General features: G+C 41.6%; 1 protein-coding gene across 1 annotated transcript; it reads left to right on the forward strand.

Annotated features, from left to right (window-relative positions):
* The first annotated feature begins 845 nt into the window (after positions 1-845).
* Positions 846-14,009, forward strand: sh2d7 (SH2 domain containing 7). Its single transcript, XM_026190595.1, has 6 exons — positions 846-1,212; positions 2,296-2,385; positions 2,465-2,630; positions 10,240-10,479; positions 12,597-13,244; positions 13,333-14,009. Exons 1-6 carry the CDS (start codon positions 1,052-1,054, stop codon positions 13,375-13,377), a joined length of 1,350 nt encoding a protein of 449 aa, XP_026046380.1. The 5' UTR covers positions 846-1,051; the 3' UTR covers positions 13,378-14,009.
* The last annotated feature ends 1,161 nt before the right edge of the window (positions 14,010-15,170 follow it).

A 15,170-nucleotide genomic window follows, 5' to 3' on the forward strand; every position in this document is an offset into this window, starting at 1 on the left:
TTCAACATTCACCACGTCACCTATAACCTGCTGGGGCCAGGGTGACATGTGGTGGGTTGGTAGACTGGTAATAAATAATAAATGTTAGGAAATTACAGCATCAGTTGTGGGATATAATTGTTCTACCCAGATTTTGAATTCTCTCTTCCTGCAGTTTCAGTACTTGCTATTTTTAATCTCATATTTCTGTTCTGTTTTCAATAAGCAGTAGCGTATATAGATTTTACAAAGTAAAAGTCTGTTACAGGTAAAGAGAACAGAGGTAAGCAGGAGGCGTTGGGTAGGTATGTTGTTTTCTTTTCCTGTTTTATTTAGTAATCCCTGTTATCAGTGTTACTTTTTGTTTTTATTAGTCTTTCACTCTTCAGTCTGCTCAGTCAATTAGAGTCTAACTCTAGTTATTAAGCTCCCCCTTGCAAAAATGCTTATGAAATCTTAATAGTCAGGCTCTCCAGTTGGTCTTGTATTCCTATGTCCAGTAAGATCCTCTTGTATGGTTTTTTTTTGACCGATTCTCTTATTTTCCCCCTTTGCTGCATTTGCTTTTCGCTAATAGTCTTTAAAGTTTTATTATTGTTGACCATAGCACATGAACAATGTAACTTTGGACTTCTATCCTTTGCATGCAGTGCACATAATGTGCTTTAAGTTGTGACATTAGTAGTTTTATATGGGCTCAGTGGGAGAGAGTGAGACTGGGTGTGCTTAGAAACATGAAAAGGAACATGGGGGGGAAGGTCATCTAAAGCTATATGTGTTTTTGTATAGATCTGTTAATCCAAGGTACAAACCAAATGAAATATTTACTTTGGGCCAAGCTGTTAAAGTTCAATCTGGAACAAGGAACACAGATAGTAAAATGAAAGTGCCTGTGCAATGTGAGGCAGAAAAGCTGGTGGCAGATGAACTAGATAAACTGCAACAATACCCCGATTCAGATGAGAGACAGAAGTAGTCAAATGAGGCACCTCTGCTTCCTTTAGAAGTATTACGTCAGAGCAGAGAGTATGCACACTGTATCACCTGTGCTCTGTCAGCAGCTCACATATGGATGTGGATGGAGAAGAGGTCGGGTGTTGAGCTGAATATGGAACCACAGGAAGGAGGGGGCCTGAAGGAGCTGGTGCTTCGATGGTTTACTGAGACACAGGCGCCGCTCGTCCAGCACAATGGAAACTTCCCTGATTGGTTTCAAGGCCTTGCTACAAGAAAGTAAGCAGCATACAAAAGACCTTTGCTTCAGGACACGTAGAGACTAGTGACGAGAAGATACCCAGAAAGCTGATTCTGTTCACCTGGACGTAGTGAAGAAGCCACTTTGATGACTGACCAAACATTTCTCCCACTGTGAACGCGACGTCCAGATAAACAGAATCAACTTTCTAGATGACTGAGCACATGAAAAAAATTAGGCTTTTTTATAGGAAGTTCAAGAATTTCTGCTTCACTGGGGCTTCATCACTTACTTGTGATTTCATTTGAACACTGTAAATACTGTAAATATCTCCCATCACTATTATGGTTTTACTGTCCGTGTTTGTGGGTAGCTACTGAGGAAATGCAGAGTTTGAATATCATTTTCATTCCATGCTACCTCATGCCTCACGTTAGGACTGCTGACTTGGTGTTAGACGAGGGAAGAACATATAGGTGAACGTATTATGTATTTGTCCGTTTCTAATTACTTTTCACTGATTGGGATAAAATAGAGATGCAGATAGTGTTGCAGCAGTAGGACATGCACTTAGAGCTTTTTTTTCTCATACTTAAACATGTTTTGCTGAAAGCACCCACAAACTTTTACCTCAATGACTTTTTCAAAGCAAAAGTTTAGCTACATCTGTTTGGGAGAACAGGAGTTGTATTCAGAAAATAAAAAGCAGCCAATATTCTGTTCCATATTAATTAATATCACAGCCAAAAACGAGGTAAAATATGAATTGTCTTTGCTCGCATCATACTATTCAGATTAAAGCTCCTTCTTAAAGACTGGCATTCGACATAAAAACGAGTCGAGAGCTAGTTGTGAGTTATAGCGCATTAGCTACAAGTCTGTTGACATTAATGACCAGAAGGCTCTTAATGAACGGCCGTGGCTGTGCTGAACAGAAGACGGCTGTCCCCGCTTCCAAGGAATTTTGCTTAGAGCGTTAAAAATGTTACCTCTGGATTCAGCATCAATAGAGCTCTGTTTTCTGAGTGATGTAAGAGTGAAATGAATAGTTTCATGGCGTGTTTCAAATCCAGTTTGACTGCCGGTTTGTTCAATTGGATCGGTTTTGTTTTCCGCTGCAGGGAAGCAGAGGATCTCCTGAGGGATAAAAGTATGGGCTGTTTTCTCATTCGTCTCAGTGATAAAGCCTTCGGCTACATCCTGTCCTACAAGTAAGGCAAAGCATGTCAACTGGACCTTGTTGAACTGTTTCAGTATTCTTCCTCATTCCTCTCTCTGCCTTCTCCCAAGGGGTAATGACAGGTGCCGCCATTTTGTTATCACCCAAAATCAAGACGGACATTTTATCATATCAGGAGACTCTCAGACATACGGCAGTCTCACCGAGCTGATCCAACACTACAAGGTCAGCGCCATCCAGCCCTTTGGAGAATATCTGACCTCCAGCTGTAATGAGGTGAGGCTGTCAGGGTTTATAGAAGTGGAACCCAAGCACAAGACACAGAAGGCAGATTGAATGAACCAAACAGCCATTTGATTAGGCTGGTGCAGAACAAAGAAGCCCCAAAGCAGTCGTCCCAGAATTAGGAAAACACTGGGAAGTGTGAACTATATGACACAGGAAATAACCCAAGAGATTACACTGCCACACAATGAACTGAGAGGCCCAGTAAAAAGATGCATGTAACCTGAACCACAAACCTCCCCAAAGTAATATGGAGCTTGACATTAATGGGTACTTCACTGTGACCTCAGACAGCCTCTGATAGATGTAAACCAGGGGTAAAATGGCCTGTATTTATAGCGCTTTACTAATCCCTAAGGACCCAAAGCACTTTACACATCCACACATTCACACACTGGTGATGGCAGCTACGTTGTAGCCACAGCCACCCTGGGGCGCACTGACAGAGGCGAGGCTGCCGGACACTGGCGCCACCGGGCCCTCTGACCACCACCAGTAGGCAACAGGTGAAGTGTCTTGCCCAAGGACACAACGACCGAGACGAAACTGTCCTTCCGATTACAAGGCGAACTCCCAACTCTTGAGCCACGATCGCCCCACAACCAAGAAGGTGCACAACCGATTTCCTCACGGGGCCACATGAGAAACTGGGATTGTTGCCTTTTTGTCTTCTCTTTTTCTCATCTTAAAAAGAGATTACAATTATGCATAATAAAAACACGAATTCTTTTAAGTTCTTGCTTTCCTGTTCTGTGAGAAAAAAGGAGTGTATAAAATCAGGTTCAGTGTCTGAGGCAGAAATGCAAATCTCCAGCAAATGCGAGATCTGCCTTCCGTTCTGCGTCTGAGAGCAGATCTGAAATATCTGGAATGTCTTTGCTTTTCTGCTCAACAATGAAATTCTCCTCTCTGTGTTTAGCTCACTGCCAGGCTGAAGAAAACTTAACCCTGAACTCTGTTTATTTCAGCAGCTTAGCTTCATACTATCACAGACCAGCATACGTGTCAACAACAAAAGAAAAGTATATTAAAAATTCTTAGCAAAAGAAAATTAGCAAGTCCTCTATATACAAAAACCCCCAAATGCTTAAACACATGTAGCAGACATATTTAACCTCGCTGCCATGTTAGATGAAGCTCAACTCCTTGTTTACTTTCCCTGTTTCTCCGTGTTTCATTTCTCTCTCTCAGTAACCTCTAGCTTCCTTTGCTGTTTTAGACTTTTTTTATTACCTTTCTGTAATTACGAGTGTAAAGCTCCAGTCAAAGTAAGACATTTGTTATTACAGGAGAGAAGGGAGCCGGAGATCGACAGACGGATTGGGGCTGCAGCTGCAGTAATGCGGACGCTGCACCGGTCCGTCGTGGTGAAGAGGGAGCTGAGTGTAAAAGCGAAGCTCTCAATTTACCGGTCGATCTACGTCCCTACCCTCACCTATGGCCACGAGCTGTGGGTAGTGACCGAAAGAACGAGATCGCGGATACAAGCGGCGGAAATGAGCTTCCTCCGAAGGGTGGCTGGCCTCTCCCTTAGAGGCTCAGAGTAGAGCAGCTGCTGCTCCACATCGAAAGGAGCCAGCTGAGGTGGTTCGGGCATCTGACAAGGATGCCTCCTGGGCGCCTCCTGGGTGAGGTGTTCCAGGCATGTCCCACCGGGAGGAGGCTCCGGGGCAGACCCAGGACACGCTGGAGAGATTATATCTCTCGGCTGGCCCGGGAACGCCTTGGTGTTCCCCCAGATAAGCTGGAGGAGGTGGCTGGGGAGAGGGAGGTCTGGGCTTCTCTGCTTAGGCTGCTGCCCCCGCGACCCGGCCTCGGAGTAAGCGGAAGAAGATGGATGGATGTTATTACAGGAAGGCTCAAAACATTTATAATAAGAAATAACTGCATTTCAAAATTTACAAACCTTTACAGCACACTGCATTGGAGGCAATTTACACTCCCGACTATTTCATTTGATGCTGTACATGCATTGTAACTTGAAACAGTTTTTTACAGAACACTGTATCATCACTGTTAGTGAGCGCTCCAAGCAGTTTGCTGTTTATGATTACCGTGGGTTCGTACAATAGCAAAGTTACATTGGTTTCCTATGAGGAACGTCAGCTGCTTTCATTTCATTCTGGCACATATAAAACTGATTCCTTGGTCACACTTAATTTGTTGACTGAGCGCCATAGTGCAAAAAAGCAATGCAAACCACTGACGAGAGCATTGGTTGACAGATTCCATAACAGTTCAACATAAACAGCACAAGAGCTAAAGCATGTAAACAGCAGGGCGTATTTCTTGTGTTCCTCGCATCCCTGTTTGGTCTTGAATGGGCCGACTAGTCTACGCCACAAAAACTCAAAGGTGGCACCACAGTAAGTGGCGGGTGGGAAGGATTCCATTCGCTCTGTAGGGAGGTTGCTCATTCTTTTATCTTCCATAGGTTTACTTGGTCTCCAACAGACCACACACTGACAGGTGTGGGATGAAACCAACTGACTTAATCTTCATGAGCCAGTAGATGGTATATCACTGGAGGGGACATAAAACCATATAAAACCACTGCGTGCTATTTACAACCAATGTGGGAAAACGGTGTACTTCATTATCTATGTATAATGAAGCTCGGCACAGCTTTAGAGCTTGTCCAGAAGAGTGCTTCCACATTGCTGTAACACAGCTCTTACCTGAGCATGTTACTCACTGAGACTGAGACAGCTGCTGCTGCTGCTATAAGGCGTATATGATTTACTCATGAAAGTGGCCACTTTCATATATCATTTTAGTAAGAATCCAAAACATACAAGTTTCTTTTATATACTTTTTCTAGGGATATTATATCTGTTTTCACTCTTGTATGCTTTTCATACAAGTTTCACTCACAGATAAAAACTCTATAAGATTTATATGTATCTTTTCCATAAGGGTGATGGTGCTTGCATCTAAAAAAGGATGCAGTCCCTTTTTCATCCTTCAAAGCTTTGAACATCTGCCTATCCTTCTGTCTCTAGACTGGCAAAGTCCTCTCTCCATTGCTCCCACCATAGTTTCAGATGTTCAGGCAATGGGTCATCCCATCCTGTGCTTTGACATCTCTTGCAGGATTCTTTTTCTACTGAGAAGATGGGTAGTAGTACATCCCAGTGGGTTGTATGTGGATGCAATAGTGGACAATATTCCACACTGTATTACAGGTAGTCGAGGGATCTCTTATATACCAAGATGATGGGAGAAGGTCTTCACCATGTCTGTCTTGAAGGAAGATGATAAACCAACAACTGTGTTCTGCCCTAAATGTTTGAACAGTGTAACCCTCATCGTCTTTGCAAAGTATCACTCGTCTGGGTGCTAGTGCTCTGGGGCAGTTGCAGCCAATCAGGAGACCTGTTTCACTATTGAGGGGTTAATCTATGGTTGGTGATAGGCAGGAGGGAGGTGGGTGTGTGCTGCAGAGGTGTAACCCGTCACATGGAGACCAGATACTGTTTTACTGTGCTTTCTCACAGAAGTGTCACAGTGTTGACATCCTTCACACCTGACCTTGCTTTAACCTCCTAGGACCTGGCATCCACATACAGCGGGGCAAAAAAGTATTTAGTCAGCCACCGATTGTGCAAGTTCCCCCACTTAAAATGATGACAGAGGTCAGTAATTTGCACCAGAGGTACACTTCAACTGTGAGAGACAGAATGTGAAAAAAAAATCCATGAATCCACATGGTAGGATTTGTAAAGAATTTATTCGTAAATCAGGGTGGAAAATAAGTATTTGGTCACCTCAAACAAGGAAAATCTCTGGCTCTCACAGACCTGTAACGTCTCCTGTAAGAAGCTTTTCTGTCCCCCACTCGTTACCTGTATGAATGGCACCTGTTTGAACTCATCATCTGTATAAAAGACACCTGTCCACAGCCTCAAACAGTCAGACTCCAAACTCCGCCATGGCCAAGACCAAAGAGCTCTCGAAGGACACCAGGAAAAGTATTGTAGACCTGCACCAGACTGGGAAGAGTGAATCTACAATAGGCAAGCAGCTTGGTGTGAAAAAATCAACTGTGGGAGCAATCATCAGAAAATGGAAGACATACAAGACCACTGATAATCTCCCTCGATCTGGGGCTCCACGCAAGATCTCATCCCGTGGGGTCAAAATGATCATGAGAACGGTGAGCAAAGATCCCAGAACCACACGGGGGGACCTGGTGAATGACCTGCAGAGAGCTGGGACCAAAGTAACAAAGGTCACCATCAGTAACACACTACAACGGCAGGGAATCAAATCCCGCAGTGCCAGACGTGTTCCGCTGCTGAAGCCAGTGCATGTCCAGGCCCGTCTGAAGTTTGCCAGAGAGCACATGGATGATACAGCAGAGGATTGGGAGAATGTCATGTGGTCAGATGAAACCAAAGTAGAACTTTTTGGTATAAACTCAACTCGTCGTGTTTGGAGGAAGAAGAATACTGAGTTGCATCCCAAGAACACCATACCTACTGTGAAGCATGGGGGTGGAAACATCATGCTATGGGGCTGTTTTTCTGCCAAGGGGACAGGACGACTGATCCGTGTTAAGGACAGAATGAATGGGGCCATGTATCGTGAGATTTTGAGCCAAAACCTCCTTCCATCAGTGAGAACTTTGAAGATGAAACGAGGCTGGGTCTTCCAACATGACAATGATCCAAAACACACCGCCCGGGCGACAAAGGAGTGGCTCCGTAAGAAGCATTTGAAAGTCCTGGAGTGGCCTAGCCAGTCTCCAGACCTCAACCCCATAGAAAATCTGTGGCGGGAGTTGAAAGTCCGTGTTGCTCGGCGACAGCCCCAAAACATCACTGCTCTCGAGAAGATCTGCATGGAGGAATGGGCCAAAATACCAGCTACTGTGTGTGCAAACCTGGTAAAGACCTATAGTAAACGTTTGACCTCTGTTATTGCCAACGAAGGTTATGTTACAAAGTATTGAGTTGTATTTTTGTTATTGACCAAATACTTATTTTCCACCCTGATTTACGAATAAATTCTTTACAAATCCTACCATGTGGATTCATGGATTTTTTTTCACATTCTGTCTCTCACAGTTGAAGTGTACCTCTGGTGCAAATTACTGACCTCTGTCATCATTTTAGGTGGGGGAACTTGCACAATCGGTGGCTGACTAAATACTTTTTTGCCCCACTGTATGTGGACATCACATTTTAGGATGTCTGGATGAAAATATCCACCACTTATATTATACACTGTATATCGAAATTTAAAATGAATGTCCTCATATGTGGATTTTTTCTCAGAAACGAAAATCAGGTAGTAAAAAAAAAAAATAAATAAATAAATAAAAATCAGGTAATTCTTTGTTTTTACATTCATCAGGTCCCAATCAGCCCAAATAGCAAAGAGAAATTAAAAATGCATGCTGTGGAAGAGTTCAGGTCTTAGGAGGTCAAAAAGCCATAGCACAGCTCATTAGCCGTCAAATACGTCCTTCTGTCTTCTAGAGACCTTTTTATGAGGTTTGTGCAGTTGTGAAGCTGATGTGAGTTTGGTGTTCCCCATGTGATCTGGTTGATGTCTTGTCACAGTGTACATTTGTTTTGGTGCTTGGTCCTTTTAATGTCCTTTAGCTTCTCACTGTCGCTGCGTAACTTGGGCGAAGAGCAGAGTTGAAGGTAACTGGGTTCCAGATGATTTCCACAACAGGGATGACACTATGGCACTGAAACTGGGAAACTCTCCACTTCTATTAAAGCGTTTGTAACAGGCAGTTTCTGATTTTTCTCACTGTCATTCAATATTTCCAGGCCCTTTACATAAGGCATTGCTACCATTCATGGAGTCTGTAAAGTTCCTTTGGGATCTTTCGTCTGTACTTTTGACAGGTTTGATAGCTTCTCTCTAAATGCTCTTTGAAAAACAAATGCCTGACCGTATTGTTGATTATGTTTTTTCCAGAACATGCCTTGTAGACATTACAAGTGGGGCCACCAATGCATTTTTTAAATCAGCAGCAGAGATGCCCTATTGGTCTGTCAGTGACATTAAGGAGGTTTTCTATTGGATTTGCTCACCACTGAACACTGTTGGTTCCGGTGTGGGTAGCCTGCTCAGCGTTATACTGTCCTAAACACTTTGTGCTAGTAGAGCAACAGCAGGAGATGGAGATCCCATGGATCTGTCACATGGGTGTGCTGCGCTCTTAGCAGACTGGATACGACCAACCTGTAGTCTTTCTCCATTATAAGCTTCTTTCTTATGCTCTTCTTCCAGAGTGATATCTGCACTAATATCTCCATCAGCACCTGTTAGCCTTTTATATGTGATTTTGAAAAAACAGTTACTGGCTTACATGCATCAGTGCTTTTGTCTCAAATCCACGTGACTTCTTATGTCAGCATAGTTTCATAATGTCAGTGTCATCCTTTCCTTTTATTTTTCTCTAAATTGTCTGCAAGTGATGACGAGCATGTTTCGGTTCTGTCTGACTTCAGCTTTTCTCTTGGTGATAAGGTAATACGTCTATTTTTTATTTGTTTTTTAAAACGTCTCCCTTGATGTTAGTAAGAATTTTTTCTGTTGACATTCTGTTGTGTTCAGAGCAGCAAGATTCATCTTTGGATGTTAGACTGCAGATATGTCAGCGTTTTTACTTATTATCAGTTGTTCGCTTTATACCCTCCTTCTTTGTTCACTTGCATTTTGAAGCAAGCTTTGTTCATTAATGTCCTCAGGACTCACTGGTGAAGCTTGTATATTGTCCATTTTCTGTGCAGCCTCCTCTAGTCTTTTGTCACTTCAGTTTTTAGAGCACGTGCTGCCACCTGCAGGCCGTCATGAATGTACACTTTGACATTTTGAGACACTTTCACAGCAGCTTCTAGCCAAAGAACACTTAAGCCTAAGCTGACGGATTTTGTTGTGTATAGCAGTTTAACTCACGACTGTCACAGAACAAGAGCTGAAGAAACTTTAATCAATAAAAGAAAAATCCATTCAAAACTATTAGCAAGATAAAAATTGCCATTTTTTCATGAAACTAAACTAGGTGTTTGCTGTCTGTGATTCAGTTAATGCCCTGAAGTATTTGGCCATTTTAGTTACATCTTCAACACCACTGTTAATTGTTAGCATTAACAAAAACTACCGAGTGCTTCTCAGTTTATTTTGTTGACTGGACAGGAACACATTCCCAAATGCTTCTTTTTTCTGAGACCATATTAGTGCAACAGAGTCTTCCAAACACTGTTTGATAAACAGAAGGGCCTGCTGTTTTTATTTCACCAAGTTTATGAGAAATCATAACGCTGGTCAGATGGCTCCATCCCTGGGTATGCAAAGCTTGGTTCAAAAGTTCTTGTTGCTAGCAAAGGTCCAGATGTTCATTCCCACTGCATCAGTCAAGTTCTTGCAATCTTTTGCATGTTTAGTTCCATAATAGCAAATTCATTCTTAAACCTTAATCTTGTCCAATGTCTAATCCTTAAATGCAGCAGTCTGGTCTCCACAAGCTAATCATACCTTAACATGTGACTGAATTTGATGTCATGTCATCAGATGATCTGTCTGGTTTTGCTTGTTGAAGCTCATATTAGACAATAATGTTGCTTGTGATTTTCAGGTGGACACAAATGAACTGTATGATGTGGTGAACTATAACACCAAACAGATGTCTGGGGTGAGCGTGCAGGCACTGCGGACTCTGTGGGATCAGAAAAGTGATCATCACAGCCATGTGGGTACTAATCAAAGGATTCAGCAGCAAAATGACCCTCCTGCAGTGCAGCCACCCATACCACCGAAATCCACAGCCAGAAGGCTGACGGGGACGGTGTCTGTGGATGCAATGTCTCTTTCCCAGGTAAGCTGGACACTTGAACTGTCCTTTTTGAAGAATACAGAATTATAAGTGCTGTAATTACATAACATGTAATTAAAAGTGTGCATCTCACCACATACAAAGCTTTATAGTCAAAATACTTCTTAGGGAATTACAATTTTATATTTAATTTTATTCAATAGCTCAAGAATCATGTAGGAGAAAATTTGTGTAAAACACTGCACGTGCATACTTATGTGCAAATTATGCTAATGTGTGCAGGTATGCAACACAGTTTCACAATAATTAAATGTTTGCTTTCAGTGGCAGCATCCAACAGCAAAATCAGTTTAATCCAACTTCACAGTTAAAGCTCATTTTGTGCATCAACACAACAAAGATTGCAAAGTAACATAATATGAGAGCTATATTTCATATGTATATGATAAGAACTGCATTACAAACATGGACCAAAAATACAGTAATTCTTAACATTTGTGAAACCTGCATAAATATGACCTAAAATGTGACATGACCTGTAATACAGACAAATAAAGCACTGATCCAAAAAAAAAGAAAATGATCCAGTGTTACATTTCTGTAAGAGAAAAGTGTGAACTTTTCAGTATCGGGTGTGATGCTTTTGAGCAGCAAGAACTGCAACTAAACAGTTACTGCGCTGTTTGTCTGGAGCTGAGAGCTGTTACACGTTTATGGCACGAACCACTCTCCTGATATTTTACTGTAGAATTTTCTGATAACGTTTAGAACTTATTAGTTTGTCAGTGATGGGAGCTATGCTTTCACCTTACAGTCTTGCCATCCAGTATGAGAGAGGCCTGTATTTAATTTACTCTTACTCTATTACATGCCTTGCTGTTGAAGAGATCTTTGTTGGGCCAGGGTAACAGTGGTCTTGAATTTTCTGTTTAGCCACTGTGTATTTGAAGTACACAGAATCTGGTTTGGTGTGCTTTAATTAACTTCAGCAAACAGGTACAAAGGTTTACTAATGTGTGGAAAATGTGTTTCCTTACTCGACTCCACACACGTACAAAAACCCCACAATTTTATATATGACACAGAACGGTGTTTTGCAGCTTCCTGCATATGTACAGCCTAATAAGAGCGCGCTTGAACAGCCTTTCATGGCCATAGAATTACTTGATGGAGACTTTCAGCAGGACAGTGCACCTGCATGTCACTTTTGCTAAAATCACAATTACATCAGAAAGTCCTGCCTGTTCTGAGGTCTACTCAGTTTTATTGAGAATAAAATCTCAGACTCTGTTTCAGTTTCACCCATAGATAATACTAGCTCTTTAGATGAATGTTAAATATGTTGTGTAATATCTACAGTTCCAGTTTGCTGTCCTGCCCTCTGGCAGATCCACTGTTAATTTTGGTGACAGTTTTTTTTCGGATGAAAGTAAAATGATAAGTAAAATAAAAAATAATGCAGAAGGATAAAAATGATGAAATGAATTGACACATTTTTCAACGAGTGAAAATGAGATGAAAATATTTTGGAGAGATGAGAACAAATCATAAAGGAAGTTGAGTATAAACGTGACGCGAGTTTGGAAGTGATTCAATCAGAAGTAATCTCCTTGTTTGCTAAACTTTCACACACATTGATTTGCCTCAGGGAACAGTATAACCTTCCTATTTCCCATGCTCTGTAAAAACACAACAACATCTCAACACTTGAACGTTTAATGAACATTTGATTTCATGGAAAATAATTTGCTTTTGGAGCAACGTGGTCAAACTTGGACACTTAATATTTTTGTTAACTGAATCAACTTTAGATTAAGTCAACTATAATCTTACGATATTTAGTTGATCTTGATGCCTAAATTTGACTAAAATTCATTGTTGTTCGTCTTTTCATTCAGAAGACTAAAAGTCAAAATTTTATGTGAAAATGACTCAACGTCCAGTCAGTTGTTCTTCTTTTCCATCGTGCCATGTCCTTGGTAAAAGTAGATCATGTGATTCTTGGGCTTGGGTCTTCATCTTGCAAATATAGAGCATCTTGAGGCAAATATTGTTATGAATTGGTGCTAAATACAATAAAATCTAATGAAATTTATTTAATTTAAAGAAATGCTAGTGAATTGTGTAACTGGACTACTTTGTCACTCATTTTTATTAAGGGTATGCCTCCAGGACCAAAAAGAGGGATTCCTCTAGGATTTACCCTGAGTGGTTCCTTGCCTGATACAACTTCACATCCAATGAAATCCCAGATGGACGCATACAGAGCAGATGGAATCATGGCAAACACAAATTCAGCAGTAATGTCTAACAAAGACTCGGTTGATGCAACTGACACAATGTACCCTGGTGATCTTTTTCCTGGCATCACAACCTCTCAGTCGACACAAGTAGAGAGCAGGAGCAAATCCCTACCACAACTGGACAACAACACCACAGAGGAGGAGTACTCCAACCAGCTCAGCAGCCTGTCTCTGACATCGCCTGTTCCAGGAAAGAGGGTTACCTGCCAAACCTATTCCCTCCACGCACCCCATGAAAGCGTGATCAGGTCAGAAGAGCACAATGATGACCAGGAAATATCAAGATCCAACCCTCTGTACCAGACCTCTGAGGGGTCTGAAAGCCGTTCAACCCAGCGAGGAGATGACATGTATGCTGAGGTTCCTCCGGTAACAACTCCTGCTAGGCTGCGAGATGACACCTACGAGCAGATCCCTGGTGAGGCAGCTGCTGTTCAAGGCAACACTTATGAGACGCTGGACGACATGAAGACCAAGAAGTCAAAGTCCACCTGGAGTAAAAGTGTAAGCCTGAAAGAATACTATGTATTCCAGTTCTTACTGTAAGCAGCAAAATATTAATATATGAACTTTTCTTATGTTCTGTTTGCAGAACATGAAGTGGAAGAAATTCCTACCTGACTACAAGAAGAAATAAATGCAGAATCTGTTGTGGAGAACCTCCTTAATATAAACGAGATGAACATTGCTCCTCCAGTTATTTGTTCTTATATGCAGATGACTGTGTGCTGTGAGTGACATAGGGATAGAGATAAAGTCAAGATAAGAGGCTTACACATAGGTAAGATTAAGAAAATCAAAGCTACAAAAAACCCTGAGCTGGACAGACGAGGGTTTTTTGGGACTGAACCCAATCACAAATGTTTTTAAATCAGAAAGGATTGGTTTTGTCTGAGGTTGGGTCCTTTGATATGAACAATGTCTAATCTGTAACACCTGCTGTTAAATACTTGGATTTTATTGTTGACAAGAATCTCAGCACTGCTGTCATGGATTTGAATGGGAAAAAGGTTTGAAATCATTACGTTAGGTCCTGATCTTAGCCCTGTTTTAACTCACATCATCAGATCCTTTGAATCAAACTCAGGGCTGTAACGCACAAAAACATCCATAAATATTCTTATTTACTCACAATTTATTACAATTACTTATTTTCAGCAGATTAGACCTGTGGTCTCCTTTGTCTCCGACCCTTATTGTGAAGCACTTTGTGGTTTTTATCCTGTGTAGAGTGCTCTTTAAATCAATAAAGTAAAGACCAACTGACAATGAGGCGGGTGGTTATGGGCTAACATTACAACAGCTAATATTAGGCTTCCGTGTCCTAAAAATCACTTTCCCTCTAAACAGGTTGAATATATTGTCACATCATGTCAGGATTAATTTTCCAGGTGTCTGAGTCAAACAATGTTAGATCAAAGTTTTATGAACGCCAGCTAACAAAACGGCAGCGCTTACTGACAGAAAGATTCAGGATATCCTGAGCAACTCAATTCAGTATTGTCATCAGATAGAAGTGAGCTCTACTGATTGATCCACCCATCCTGGACAGATTTCTCAGCTTTACAGCCTTCTCCAGAGTAAATAGACATATTGACATAGTAAACTTGGCTATCTGAGTTGAAATAACAAATATGTGAAAACAGTATGCCACTTCCTAACCAATGAACAGACAACATTTTTCAAAAGGGTATCCACTCCAAGAAAGGAGGCGAGATGCTGAAACAAACTGATACGTACTCGGCCCTGGATCATTAAGGGCAACTGTGCTGCAGAGACAACCATACCTAAGTACACCCAGTACTTTGAAGAGCTTAGAAATGCTCCTGTTGTTATTTTTCTACGTGTCCTTTGGCATCAGTGTCTTGTCTTGTGGTTTTAGGTAAAGTAAACTGACAAACAGGGTAAAAAGTGAAGCCAGTGCAAAATCAACAAAACTCCAAATCCTACAGGGGGTGATTTTAAAAAGAAGTTAGTTAGTCAGTAAAAAATAAATAATAAAGTGTGCTAACACTTTATTATTTATAACTAGCTATAGTCACTAGCTATCTGTAGGTCTCAATTCTTTAATTATCTTTAATTATTGTTTTTTATGTAGATGGTTTACAGGCACCATGATACTGAAAAATGCAGCCGTACACTCTGTCTTACATCCACTTGTTGGAATCACTGTACTGATCTCATTTATGAGATGACCATGCTGTTTGTGCTTCTGGAGGTGTGGGACCTGATGGACCAACCAGAGGGCAGCAGGTCGAACATGTGGTGGGTGGGGTGCAAGGAGTCACCTGTGATTGCTTCCAGGTAAGCAGAGGGAAGCCAATGATTTTTTTGGGGCAGTTCTCAGTAGTGTGTACCAAACACCAAGGCAGCAGGAGAGCACACTCTTCACTGAGGAGCGGTAGAAGGCCAGCGGCAGCTTCTAGGTTA

The sequence above is a fragment of the Astatotilapia calliptera genome, chromosome 1 (assembly GCF_900246225.1).
Source record: "Astatotilapia calliptera chromosome 1, fAstCal1.2, whole genome shotgun sequence".
Taxonomy (NCBI): domain Eukaryota; kingdom Metazoa; phylum Chordata; class Actinopteri; order Cichliformes; family Cichlidae; genus Astatotilapia; species Astatotilapia calliptera.